The 15281-nt window shown below is 38.7% G+C and overlaps 2 protein-coding genes across 4 annotated transcripts in view; both read right to left on the reverse strand.

Moving 5' to 3' along the window:
• GRID1 (glutamate ionotropic receptor delta type subunit 1) overlaps window positions 1-15281 on the reverse strand; it is a 793510-nt gene that overhangs the window by 408601 nt on the left and 369628 nt on the right. The window lies entirely within an intron of this gene.
• LOC135273970 (protein GVQW1-like) lies at window positions 118-6436 on the reverse strand (the record flags this gene model as incomplete). Its single annotated transcript, XM_064373720.1, has 4 exons — window positions 118-272; window positions 1748-1790; window positions 4189-4278; window positions 6407-6436. Coding segments are annotated over 4 exons (297 nt in total), but the record flags the coding sequence as incomplete, so codon positions are not given.

The raw sequence follows: 15281 nt of genomic DNA on the forward strand, positions 1-15281 counted from the left end.
GGGCATAAGCCATGTTGGAGGGTAGAGGAAAAAGTGAGCCAGAGTGTTCAATGAATGATAACAGAGGGGACAGAGCTGGCAGTGAGGATGAGGAGAGGTTGGGGAACCGGGGCAGCAAATGATAAGAGCTAGAAAAAGCTAGAAAGAACTAGAAAGAGGCCAGGCAGAGTGGCTCTCATTTGTAATCCTGGTGCTTTGGGGAGCTGAGGCAGGAGGATTGCTTGAGCCCAGGAGTTCAAGACCAGCCTGGGCAACATAGTGAGACCCTGTCTCTAAAAAAAAATAATAATGAGCAGTCCACAGTGGCATGAATCTGTAGTCTCAGCGACTCGGGAAGCTGACGCAGTAGGGCTGCTTGAGCCCAGGAGCTTGAGGCTGCAGTGAGCTATGATTGTACCACTGCACTTCAGCCTGGGTGACAAGGTGAGACCTTATCTCTAAAAAATAACAATTTTCAAAGTTTTTAAAAGAGCTAGAAAAAGCTAGGGTGGTGCAGGAAGGGAAAGAAATGGTTTGCAGGAGATAAAGGAGCTAATATAAAAAGGACACCTCCTGAGGGACACAGAATGTGAAGGAAATAAGACCTTCAACTTGACAGGCTATCCCCAGAGGACAACGGTTTGAGTTAAGGTAAGTGAGGAAAGAGAACGGGAGGAGGCCACGGTGTTTGCTGGCCTCAGGACAGCAGGCAGAGAGAGCACAAAAGGAGAGATGCAGGAGAGGACAGCAGGTGGAGTCTGTGCAGGTGCAGAGGCAGCTTTGGCCAAGGTCAGCAAGGCAGTAGGATGGGAGCTGGTAGATGTGCAGTGGGGAGCGGGACTCTCATTTTCTGGTCAGTGGTATAGGGCATCTCAGGATACTACCTCACATGGGCAAGCCACAGTGCAAGGGTCACCTACATGTGTATATATTAGCAAATATTTTTAAAGCATGGACATTTGTATTAATCAAATGGGGTCAAGGAAGCAATTAGTATTGGAAACCCACTGGTTCTAGGACCATTTAATCCTCCTACTGTCCCATTTAATCCTCCCACAAGTCTGCAAAGGAGCTACTACTGCCTCTACGCTATACACAAGGAAAAGGCTTAGAGGAACTAGGCACCCCAGCCAGGGCCCATGATCAGTAATACGTGGAAGGAGAAGAAAATGATGAAGAGCACCATTTAAATTTACCTAGCATTTTACTCCACATGAGCCTGTGGTTAATTGCTTTTACACGAATTGTTCTATTTTATCCTAATGACAAAACTGTAAAGTAAAATTACATCACATACCTATCTTATAGACAAGGGAATTGTGCCTAGGAGAGTAATGAGACTTGCCCAAAGTCAAAGCCAGGGGCCCCTTTCCATTTCTGATGCTATTCTATAGATGTTTCCTTGCATGGCAGGCGGACACAGGAGCTGTGCTCCAAGCCCCGCCAAGCAGCTACCCCATCAAATAACCAGTTTAAATACAGAGCAGGTGCCCCTGCCACAGAGATGGACATTGCAACTTTTAACCTCGTTGGACTCCTGCCCTGCTGAGCCATCTTCCCTGATGAACCAGCTAATCAAACATGTCCTGGGCCAGGAGCTGCAAACAGCTTTGATTTTTCAAACACACCAAACAACAGGAAAGAAAAATGAGCAAAGCAGACCCAGAAAGAGGCTTGACCCAATGCCTCCAAATAGCTCTTCCAGCTCAAGAAACAGATCCTCCATCTGGGTTTACAGATGCTGTGCAGTGACCCATAGCATGGCAACCTGGCCTGCTGGGGCTGCCGTAAGGATCCCACAGTGTCGGCATCTGTGAGAGGACAGAGGTAAAGCAGGGCACTTTCCAGAGGAAAAAGCTCACCTGGCGTCAGGCCAACTTGAGATTAAAATTGTTTAAAGTCCAGCCCATAACAGCCAATAATCTCAATCTCAGCACCTGACCTCTCTGCCCTCAAATCACACACTTGGAATTAGATGCCGGGGACCACACAGAACCCTAGCTGCCCATTTCAGTGATAACCATAAAACTGAACAAACCCAAGAGATGCTGGGAGGCCCTGAGATGAAGAAATAGAGGTCCATTCTGGTCGGAATATGAGATACACACACGCTGCCACTTATTGGTGAACTGTTAGATACTCAGCATGTGATTGTGTAGCTGTGGCAGTGGACAGAATGCTGGGGTCCCCCAACTGGTCACCTGAGAGTCCAGAAACCATGGCTGTAACCTTATCTCCAGCTGTCAGACAGGAGCAGGCAAGATGGCCTGTGATTTTACAGGGACAGCCTACTATGGACCAAAATTCCCTGCTTCTGAATTCTAAAAATACAAAAATTAGTTTAAAGGTTCTTGAAGCCATCAAAACACTTAATATATAAAATTTATTGAGAATGGAAGACAGAATCTTTAGTCAAAATGCCATTTGAGTTGTATTTTTAAACATTCCACCTGGCTGAAACAACTGCAAATGTAAAATTAACCTTCATAGACACCGTTTGCCTTCACATGCTTACTATAAATGCTTTTAAAGGCACATAGTTGAGTTTTATGTTCTTTTCATTTATTTTCATGTTAGACTTGGGGATTTTTATATCAAAAGTTATTTTTCAGAAGTGGAACCCTGCACCTATAGAAAATAATGCTACACCATAGAAAATAGAAGCTTCTCTTCTAACAAGTCAACTTAAAGCCATTTTTCAGGAACAAAGTGGTTTCCAATAATCTATCACTAGTCGTGAAACTGTGATGGGATGACCAACTATCAGCTCTCCTGTATTTTATTTCTGGGTAGACCAAGTGTCCTAAGAGAATCCTGGCAAGAGAGGAAGTTCCCAACTATCAGGCAGCCGGATGCCTCTGCTTCCAATCTGTTGGCTCTGCTTTAGTTTTCAGGGTCTCCAGCCTTGGAGGTAAGGAACAGTTTTAGACCTCCACTCACAGGGCTCCATAAAAACAGTGCAAGGGGAAAATGTTCCCAATTGACTAGATGTGCATGTCTGATGAAGGAACACTGACTAGGTATAATGGAGTAAGAGCACCCACCATGATTCTCCCCTGAACATAGTCATAAAACCTGGACAGAATGCATGCAGCAGCTATTCAAGGAGTCTGATGAGTAAACACGAGCAGGCAGATGGAAGAAGAGAACAATAATTCAAAGAACACCGAACTTGCTATTATAAGTTTACCAAGTTTTGACCCTCTAATCCTCTTACCCCTTTGCCCTAGAGGCAGATGCAGCCACAAAAGAGCAAGATCTCCAAAGCCATGGCTGATTGGAGAACCGTCAGAGTCCCTCAGAATAGGAAGAGTGAGGATGTCACAGAGAGGGAAAAGTTCATGAAAGCAGCTCCAACAAGCTGTTTATGAACTCCTGGACTCACCCCTGAGCTGCTCACACATGGATAGGATTCTAATCAGCATATAAAAAGCTGTGAATAAAAGTTAAAAGACAGATTACCACTAGGTTCCAGACTGGCCACTGGGTGGCGCACACACGGGAATGCTTAGAAGAGAACTGCAAATGCTTTTTCAAACCTGACTGGCATTGCTAACAGCCCACAGACAACATGCTGGAGCTTGTAGCCTGAACTTAACCTGCTAAAACAAAAATATCAACATCTTTCACAGGATATAAGTGAAACCAAGAGTCTCATAATATTCAAAATTTCCAAGATACAATCCAGAATTGCTCAGAGTAAGAACAAGCAAAATCTCAACTCACATGGGAAAAGATAATCAGCAAAATCAACCCAAAGATTAAGTAGACATAATTTTCTGGCAAAAGCTTTAAAGTAACTATTATAAAAATCTTCCAACAAGCAATTGTGAACACTCCTAAAAGAAATGGAAAAATAAAAAATTCCAGCAAAGAAATAGACTTTTAAAAAACCAAATAGGAATTTTACGCTGAAGTATACAATAACTAAAATTTAATAATAACAAAAATCTCATTGGATGGGCTCAAAGAAGAATGATGACGACACAGCAAAGAATAAAAAAAACTTGAAGACACATCAATAGTCTGATTCAATCAGAACAAGAGAAATATATTTTTTAAAATGAACAGATCCTCAGGGACCTATGAAAGAAAAACAACAGATCTAATACTTGTGTTAGCAGAGTGACCAGCCCAGCCAACATGATGAAACCCTGCCTCTACTAAAAATACAAAATTAGCCAAGTGTGGTCGTGGGCGCATGTAATCCCAGCTACTCAGGAGGCTGAGGCAGGAGAATCTCTTGAACCCGGGAGGTGGAGGTTGCAGTGAGCTGAGATCGTGCCACTGCACTCCAGCCTGGGTGACAAGAACAAAACTCCATCTCTAAATAAATAAATACTAAAGGAATAATGGCTTAAAACTTCTCAAATTTGGTGAAAGACAAAAATGTATACATCTAGGAAGTTCTGCAAACTCAAACAGAATAATCCTAAAGAAACCCATGTTAAGACACATCACAATTAAACTGCTAAAAACTAGAGACAAAGACAAAAATCTTGAAAATAATAAAGCCTTACTTATGGACACATATTTTCATTACTATTCAGTCAACAATCATTTTTCAAAACCTTCCAGCAAATAAAATTTTAAATACAAAAAAAAAAAGAAAAGAATAAAATCTATATATAATAGATTCTGCTTTTGAGTTCTCTAAAACATGTGATAACTAAAAGCAAAAATCCTCACATAGTTGGATAAGATTTTGATGTATGTAGAGGGAACTAAATGGTTGTAAGATTTCTACATTGCACTTGAAGTGGCAAAATTTTTATTCTCAGTGCATTATAAAAAGATAAGTATGCATATTGTAGTCTCCAAAGCAATATTATAAAAATAATCAAAGAATGATAGTCAAAATCACAATACATAAATCCAAAAGGAATAATAAAAAATGTTTTAATAACCCCAAAGAAGGAAGAAAATAGCAAAAGAGAAAAACAAAGAGAGAAAACAGAAAACAAGAAAATGGAAGACATAAATCTAAAGAAATTAATAAATGCATTAAATATAAATGGTCTAAATATATCAATCAAAAATTGATAGAATAAGTTTTGAAAAAACAAGCAAACCAATTATATACTGCCTACAAGAAACTCACTTCAAATATAATCATTCAGGTAGATTAATTATAACAGAATGGAAAAACATTGTGCAAACATTAATCAAATAAAAGCTACAGTAGCTATATTAACATTGGACAAATGAAATATCAGAGCAAAGAAGATTACAATTCATAGAGAGATATTATTGAATGATAAAGGTTATGTGAAGCAAACACTGGAAGAACTAAAATAACAAATAAACAAATACATAATTTTATAGAATCCAGCACATCTTTCTCAGCCATATTGACTTAGTAGACAAAAAAAATCATCAGAGATAAAAATGAACCAAATAAATCCATCAACCTACTAGATCTTATTGACGTTTATAGAATACTTCACACAACCACAGCAGAATATACTTTTTTATCAAGAGCACATAAAACAGTCCACAAGGAAGTCCATATCCTGTATCATAAAACAAATCTTAACAAATCTTATAAAAAGTTTTCTGATAATAATGGAATTAAACTAGAATTTAGTATTTGAAAGATAATTTAAAAAAATCCAAACACTTGAAAGCCCACTTACAAATAATCCATGGATGAAAAAAAAAGTCTAAAAGAAAATTAGAAAATATTTTGAATTACATAAAAATGGAAAACATAATATTGCATGATTTGTGAGATACAGGTAAACCAGTGCTTAGAGAGAAATGTATAGCAATAAAATACTTATACTAAAAAAAAGAAAAATTTCTAAAAAAAAAAATAAACTAAGTTTTTAGCTTTTATCTTAAGAGACTAAAAAGAAAAGCACATTATTAGCTCCAAAATAGGCAGAGGGAACAAAATAATAAAGATCAGAAATCAAAGAAATTAAAAACCTTAACAGAAAAAAATCAATGGAACCAAAACTGATTATTTGAAAATACCAGCAAACTTGATAAAGCTCTAGCAAAACTAACAAAGAAAAGACACAAATAACCAATTTTAGAAAAGTAAGATAAAACATCACAACAGACTCCACAGCTATTCAAATGATAAGAAAGCAATACTACAAACAACTCTGAACACTTAAACCTGAAAGCTTAGATGACATAGAACACCACCTCATTGAAAAACACAAAGCTGCACACGGTGGCTCACACCTATAATCCCAACACCTTTGGAGGCTGAGGTGGGTGGATTACCTGAGATCAGGAGTTAGGGACCACCCTGGCAAACATGGTGAAACCGCATCTCTACTAAAAATACAAAAATTAGCTGGACGTGGTGGTGCTTGTCTGTTACCCAGCTACTTAGGAGGCTGAGGCACAAGAATCACTTGAACTTAGGAGGCAGAGGTTTCAGTGAGCTGAGATTGCACCACTGCACTCCAGCCTGAGCAACAGAGCATGACTCCATCTCAAAAAAAAAAAAAAACAAAAAAAGAAAGAAAAGAAAAACACAAACAATAAAATTTTCTCAAGATTAACTCAATAACCTGAGTACTCTTATAATTATTAAATAAATTTAATGCACAGTTAAAAAGCTTTCCATAAAAGAAATCTTTAGTACTAGATGATTTTACTGAAAAATTCCACCAAACTTTTAAAAAAGAAAGAGCATCAATTCTACACAATCTCTTCTAGAAACAGAAGAGAAAGGTACACTCCTCACTCATTTTATGAGGCCAAATTTGCCCTGCTACCAAAACTAAAGACAGTACAAAAACAGAACACTGCAGATGAATATCCCTCATAAACACAGACACAAAAATTTTCAAGAAAATGTTAACTATTAGCAAATCGTATCTCGCAACATATTGAAAAAAATATGTAATGGCATTGCTGGATTTATCAGAAATGCATGACTAATTTGATATTTAAAAATCAAGCAATATAACACAGTATAGTAATAGACTAAAGAAGAAAACCAACTTGATTACATCAGCAAATGCAGAAAAAGGACATGACAAAATGCAACTTTCATTCATGATAAAAACTCTTTGCAAGCCAAAAATAAAAGAGAACTTCCTCAATTTAATAAAGGATATCATTTCTAAGACCTATGTTTAACATTATACCTAATAGCGAAAGATTGAAAACTTTCCCCTACTAAGAACAAAAAAAAGGCAAAGATGTTCACACTCACCATTTTATTCCCCATCTTACTGGGAGCCCTAGCCAGTGCCATAAGACAAGAAAAAGAAATCAAAGTGTACAAGTTGGAAAGAAAGAAGTAAAACTGTCCCTATTCACAACCAACAATATTGTCTATATAGAAAACCCCAATTAATTTACAAAACAATTTCTTGAACCAAAAATGAAATTTAGCAAAGTGGATGATACAAGATCATATACAAAACTCAGTTGTGTTTCCATGTACTAGTAAAACAGAATTGGAAAACAAAATCTAACAACAATACTATTCATAATAGCTTGGGGAAAAACTCATGCAGGATCTATACAATACACTGATGCAGGAAATCAAAGACATAAGTAAATAGAAAGACAAACTGTGTTCACAGACTGAAAGACTCAGTTTAGCAGGGATGCCAATTCTCTCCAAATATAGGTTTAAGACAATTTAGAACAAAATTCCAAGAGGATTTTTCACAATATGGAGAAGCCATTTCTGACATATATATGTAAAGGCAAAGGAATTAGGATAGCTAAACGTTGTTGAAAAATAAGTTGAAGAAATCACTCTAACCAATTTTCAGACTTACTATAAGCTATAGTAATCAAAACAGCATGGTATTTGCGAAGGAACAGACAAATGTATCAGTGGAATAGAATGAAGAGTCCAAAAATAGACCGACACAAATACAGCCAATTGATTTTAATAACACTGCAAAAGAAATTCAATGGAGAAAGGATAGTGTCTTAACAAACAGTGTAGGAACAACTAGGAATTCATATATCAAAAAAATTGAACTTTAAGCCTCACACCTTACCCTAAAATTAACTCCAAATGGATCAGTGATTCTGGAAAAGTTTGATAATTTAAATAAAGTTAAATACACATTTACCATCCGACTAAGCAAATCCACTTCTGGGTGTTATTTAACAAGAATAAAAACTTCACATGAGAAAATGCTTTTAGTGGCAGGCACTCTTCATAATTACCAAAAACTAGAAACAATTCACTTGTCCTTCAGCAGGTGAATGGAGGAATCAACTATGACACACCAATGAAATACTACTCTGCAATTTTTTAAAAAATGAACTGTTGATACACACATCAACGTGGATGAATCTGAAAGGCATTATTCTCAGTGAAAGAAGCTGGTCTCAAAGGCTACATACTGCCTGCTTCTATTCATAATGTCAGACTCAAAATGATAAAACCATCATGATGGAGAACAGATCAGTGATTGCTAGGGGCTCAAGATAGGAAAATGCTGTCACTGTAAAGGGATAGTATAAGGGAATTTTTTGATGGAGCTGTTCTGTATCCTGATAGAGGTGGTGATTCCATGAATCATTCTATGTGTTAAAATTTAGAGAACTGCAAACAGCAACAATATAAGCAAACAAAAAAATGACACAAACCACACAACACCCCACATCAGTTCTCACTCAGTCTCCCAGAAAGACACAGAAGGAAGATTGATAAGGCATTGAAAGGACAGAAGTGAACCCTTGAGGACCCACCTGACTTCATGTCCAAATTCCTCCTCCTGAACCTGGAGCACTGTTCAGCCACTTTCCCTGACCTTGGTGACTCCTTAGAGTGCTGTTCTTCAACCTTTCTTGTGTGTCAGAGTTTGGGAAAGATTTCCTGAAGGAATTTGGCCTTATAGAGGAAGGGCATCTGTTACAAACGCAGATTCAGCTTCAGAGGCATCTGTGATTCTGCTACAAAGTTTAGCATCCAATGATCCAGAAAGGTTCCCTATCATGTGTGAGAGATGCCTGACAATTACCTTGATTGTTGTAACTGAACAGCTGCATCAAGTGTATTAGTTTGCTATGACTGCTGTAACAAAGGACCACAAACTGGGTGGCTTAAAACAAAGAAATGTATTCTCAGGCTAGAAGTCTGAATCAAGGTGCCGCCAGCATGTCCATGCTCCCTTCAAAGTCTCTAGGGAAGGGTCCTTCCTTGCCTCTTCCAGCTTCTTGTAGCCCCAGGCATTCCTTGTCCTGTGGCAGCATAACTCCAATCTCTGCCCCTCTCTTCAGATGGGCTCTGTGTCCATGTCATTGCATGCATTTTCTCTCTGTGCATGTCTGTCTCCTAATTTTCCTTTTCTCATAAGAACACAAGTCATACTGGATTAGGGTGACCCTCGTCGTCTCAACCTGACTGCATCTACAAAGACCCTACTGCCAAATAAGGTCACACTCACAGATACCAGGAGTTAAGTCTTCAACATATCCATGGGGTGATACAATTCAACCTAAAACACTGAGATTTCATAGAAAATAGAAAAGAAAAAGTAAAACAAGAATGCAGGCATTCATTTGTTTAATGTACTAATAGCAACTGATTCTAAAGTTTACTGCCATTCAATCCTTTCTCCCCTTATCCTGAATTGCATTTTTTTAATTGCTTGGAAAAACAGAGCTGCCCCTGAGTTGTATGTTTTTCTATAATGCAGGCTGCACCTCTTTATAAGGTTTTCAAACCAGCACTCACAGATGTAAAATTTAATGCTTTTTTTGCATTTACATTCTCCAGTCTCTCAATTTTCTAAGGCCAGCAAAATCCTTGCTTAACCTCTTAGCCTTTCCACAAAATTATCATGGTAGTTACTGGGCCTGGGAGGACTGTAAACAAATGTCTCTCCACTTACAACCCCCTAGACTCAGCCACGTGTTCTATAAAAGGAAAGAGCCATAGTGATTGCTGTGTCATTTTGTTTAAAGGGACTGTGTTGAACTATGCACACATTAAAAAAAAAAAAAAAAACTGTGGAATTAAACCTTTTAGTATACAGAGACAAAACAGCATTTCAAAGCCATGGTTAATGAGAATCATTGTGCCTTCCTCCATTCATTTGTTTATACTATCAGTAAATATTCACTGTGCACATACTATGTCCACACCCATTTATTGTGCTGTGGATACAAAGACAGACAGAACAAAGTCATAAAAACTGATGATAATTCAGTGTTTTAAATGTTCTAAAGGTAAAGCAAGATCTTAGGATTGCCCCTAACTTTTCCTGCAGAGCAAGGGATGACTGTCCTCCAGCTAGTTTGATTCATTTCACAAGTTAACAGCAAACCTGCAAGAGCAAAAAAGGGCTTCCCTTTCTTCTGTCTCCTGAACCCAATGCAGCCTAGAACCAGACTAGCCCAGAACCTCCTGGGCACCTGTGGACACTTGACACATTCATTTAACCAATGAAAATGCTTACCTACAATGTGTCAAGCACTGTGTTGAGCCATGGGGATAGAGTGATGGTGAAGAGCCAGGAGGTAGCTGCCCTCACTGAACCTTTGTCTACTGAAACTTGCTCTTGGGAAGCCAGGGAGCTAGGAGAACGGGGAGCCTTTCACACATCAGCTGGATGGGAGAGCCCGTGAGGCAGCTGACAGCTGTTCATCCAGATATAGCCCTGCTGTCCTAAGAACATGTCAGCTTCTTATTCAAAAACAAGGAGTATTTTTAATTCCCTGGCACTTGTGCCCCATTTAGAATATTACTTCAGTGACTAATCAGGGAAGCCCAACTAATCCAGACTCCTGAGAGCTCAGGCAGCTTCTGAGAGCTGCCAAGGCCACCAGCAGCCAGAAGGACATGTGGCAGCCACTCGTGGAGCCCAGGAGGGCCTGAGCACTTCCCATCTTCACCCAGCCCAAGTACATGAAGAGGCTGCCATCAGCAGACACCAAATGTGAGAGCGACTCTCTTTCTATAAGGGTTTAGAAGCCAATGGCCAATGGATACCTAAGAAGACATTGAAACATCTATAAATGAAGAAATGCATATTATAAGGAGACACCACTTATATCCATCTTACAGGCACAGATCTTAAAGTGTAACAATGTCAACCAAATATTTGCCAGGATGTGAAAAATCAAGTATAACAGACTTGGAGATCCCTTTGGCAGTAGCTAAGAAACCTGCCAACTTGCCTGCCCTACACCACATACATAGGGCACAAGGAGAACAACAGGATGGCGTTCACTGCAGCATTGCCTATTTCACCAAAACATTAGACATTCCCCAATGTCTTGCAGCAAAGCAACTGGAAGGTAAACTCTTTGTGCACAGGAATCCAATTAACAAATAATCCTCATGGCTACCCTGTGAGAGACGTATACTATTTCATTTCCCACTGGGGAAACTGAGGAACAGACAGGGTAAGTAACTTACCTAAGTTTATACATCTAGGCAGAGCCAGATTTTAACCCAGGCCACCTCACACCACATCTGTGATCTTACCCACTCTGCAATCCTGCCTCTGCAGACATGTGCAGAATGGACTTGGAGGTATATTGCAATTCTCCTGGAGGTTTACACATGTTTGAAAAATGTCCTAATTATCAAAGAAGGGATAGATGTGCTGCCAACAAGAGCTTCCCAAAGCCCCTCTGTAATGGTTAATTTTATGTAAACTTGGATGGGTCACAATATCCAGATACTTGGTCAAACATTCTGGCTGTTTCTGTGAGATGGTTTGGGGATGAGGTTTATATTTACATCTGCTGACTTTGAGTAAAGTAGATTGCCCTCCATGATGTGGGTGGGCCTCATCCAATCAGCTGAAGGCATGAATAGAACAGAAGGCTGGCCTCTTCTAACAAGAGGGCATTTTGCAGCAGATGGCTTTTGAACTTCATCTGCATGATTGGCCCTCTCCCGGGTCTCCAACCTCCTGGCTCACTCTGTAGATTTTAGTCTCTGTAATTGTGTGAGCTAATCCTTAAAATCTCTCTCTCTCTCTCCACACACACACATACACACGCATACACACACAATTGATTCTGTTTCTCTGGAGAACCCTAACACCCCCTCCCTCCACCCCTTACCCAGTATTGCAGCAGCTGACAGAGAGATGAAAAGTGGTCTCATTGCATTGTTCCTACTTTCTCTTTTCTGGAATCTTAAGAGGACAAAGAAGATATAAACTACCATAACATCAGACTCTGAGGAAGCTATCATTGATTCCATTTTATAAAGAGTAAAACTGAGGCTTAGATGAGCTGAATAATTTACCAATGTTGTATCAGGCAAGCAATGAAATATTTTCAGGCTCACATTCCATATCTTTTCTCCCAAAGCATATGGCAAGAACTTAGATGGTGGGCATGCCTTGGCTCTGGCAGCAATCAAACATAAGTGGGCAGATGCCATGAATCCTGACAGCTGGTCAGTTTTGGTACTAGGTCACTGAAAGGAGTAGTTCTCCTGCAGAAGACTCTATGGTTGACCCACAGCTCTGGCCAGCCAACCATGAAGCCTCCTGTCTTGTACTTGCTGATATCCCCTCCCCCAGGGCAAACATTTATAATGCTTCCCAATGGCCAGCTCCATTCCATAACTACTTGTCAAATAAATTGAAAATAAGGGCAAAACTCACTGCCCTCTCATAAGAGGCTACCCCTAAGACAATAAGGAGAAAGATCATGGGCAAAGGTAAATGTTGTTGGAGACAGTACTGGTTAATCATGTAGATTAAGCAGCAGGTAAACAAGGGTGTGAAACTAGAATATCTAATAACAAAGTACAGGATACCCGGACAACCAAAAAGTGAAAGCAAGCACTCATAAAAATCACCGATAAATTAACCACCAGGATGAGATAAGGGATCTCACAGTGTGGTCAAATTCTGATGGGGGTCACAGTGATAGTTCCAAAACATATACCCAGACTCCTTGATTTCAGATAACCATCGCCATGATCTTGAGTAAGAGCAGGTAAATAAGTCAAACAATATACAAGAATGTATAACGTTATGGGGGATAGCTGGCAGCATGATATGGAAGGGTAAATGACAAAGATTTGCATGACAGCAGGCAAGAGAACTATTGAAACACAGGCTCTATCTGGTCTCTGAAACACTTAAATAAATGAAGATATGTATCATACTTGTGGATAAGGATATATAACCTTATGTAGAGATACATTCTTATCATACTTATCTGTATATTTAATGCAATTATATTCAAGATTCTGACAGAATTTTCATGGATCCCAACAAGCTAATTCTAAAATTTACATGAAATAACAGCCAGCACACTTCTGAGAAGGAAGAGTGAAGAAGAGAGGCTTGTTTTATCAAATATCAAGAATTATTATGAATCTATAGCTATTAAGCAATGGTGGCACTAGCGTAGGAATTAATAAATTAACCAACAGAATAGAATACAAAGCCCTAAAACAGATATTATTCATAAATAAATATGTTCTAGATGTCAGAAGTGGCAGGTCAGGTCATCAGACAGATGAGGACTATTCAGCAAATAGGATAAGAATATATGATTATTCACTTGGGAAAAAAGGTTAATTTCAAATCTAACTCATTCCAAATATAAAAATTAACTGTAGTTGGATTAAGAAATTAAATGACAGAAACTAACTTTAGGACTTTGCATAGATCTTTCTGATCTAGGCATAGGAAAGGATTTCTTAAACAAACCAAAAAAACCATATAGAATAAATAGTGGATAAATTTCACAATACCCAAATTAACAACTTCTATTTATCAATGAAAAGTTTCAAAAAAGTAAAAAAGACAAATGGAAAAATAATATTTGTAACAGTTATAATTGACGATGAATTTATAAATAATATATAAAGAACTTCTACAAATCGATAAGAAAAAGATGTTCAACCCAATAGAAAAATGAGTAAGAACACAAATGATGTGTTCAGAGAAAAGAAAACACCTGTGAAAAATGAAACTGTCAGATCTTTAGTCTCCTTGGTGATCACAGCAATGCAAATCAAGGCCATAACAAAATGCCATCTTATACGCATTTTATGGACACAGATTAAGAAACCTCCACGTGTTTCAGAGTATGTAAATCAAGAACATCTCCCATACTTTGCTGGTAGAAGGATAAATTGATACAAAGTATTTGGGAGTTTTTTGGTTTAAACATTCATGTCCCCAGCGATCCAACAATGCCACTCTAAGAGAAACTCTTGCACATGTGCAGCAAGAAGCATGCACAAAAATGTTCATAACAACACAGTTCACAATAGAAAACTCCTGGCATCATGCCTAATGCCCATCAACTGAAGAATGGATTAGAAAGGAGACACCATTCACAAGAGCATCCCATTGTAATATTATATAGCACTCAAAATGCTAATGAGCTCTGGCCACACACAGCAATGACGAGAGTGTGTCACAAACCAAGAATTACGAATAACCCAATTCTGAAGTCCAAAATATAACTGAAAAAAAAGTGAAGAATTTTTTTTTGAAAGGACACCTCTTTCCCTAGTCAGACAAATGCTGTGATCTCATCCTTGCAAGGGGTATAAGTCTTTGTTGCAGAATAATTTTTTTTTTAACAACAAGCCCCTCTTGACATTTTTCAGCTCAATACCATAAATGAAATTTCTACCCAAGCATCCCAGAGTGAGATAAACTGGGATTTAAATGGCAGAGGCTAGGGGTTTAGCTGCAGCCAGTTTTATTTATGCATGAATTCAGGCAGAGCTAGGAGAGGATTCTACAGCCCTGATGATAAAAGTTAACAGGAACATCAAGCAACAGAATTTGGGAAGGAAATGGCTTCTAATCAATCCGTCTGCTGGAACCAATTGCCTGAGATAAAGCCAGGCCACGCTGTTGAAGATGGATAATCGGGAGTTTATTGAACAAATGAAACAGCAGTGATAGAAGAGGTAAAGTCATTGCCAAGAAGGAAGGTAATTATAGCAGGAACAGGAAAAAAAGCTGCTATTAGATTTCAGTTTTCCCAACACTGTTTATGTTCTTTCCTTGCTAAGGCTTTCTCACCCTCCTACAAGAACTTTCAAGAACCAGGGACATGAACATATTATGTGGAATTTTCCTAACCCAACCTAAGCAGAGGTCTGTAAACTTCCTAAATTCTCTGCACCAGACACCAGAATGGAGAAAAGGGAGAACTAACCCAAAAAGATGGGTCATAATCATTCACAGATAATTAGGTAAGAAAGTTACAAGACTGAAAACCCATGTCTCAGTGATCTCCAAAGGACTGGTACAAAAATATGACCTCGCCACTTCCTTGACTCCAGGCAGCGATTTAAACTATCAGTTACCTCACCCAGGTTTGCATGAGACATAAAATAGGATCCGGGGCAAAAAGACTCAAGA

This window comes from Aotus nancymaae, unplaced genomic scaffold (genome assembly GCF_030222135.1).
Source record: "Aotus nancymaae isolate 86718 unplaced genomic scaffold, 86718_ANA_hifiasm-v0.15.2.pri h1tg000010l, whole genome shotgun sequence".
Classification (NCBI taxonomy): domain Eukaryota; kingdom Metazoa; phylum Chordata; class Mammalia; order Primates; family Aotidae; genus Aotus; species Aotus nancymaae.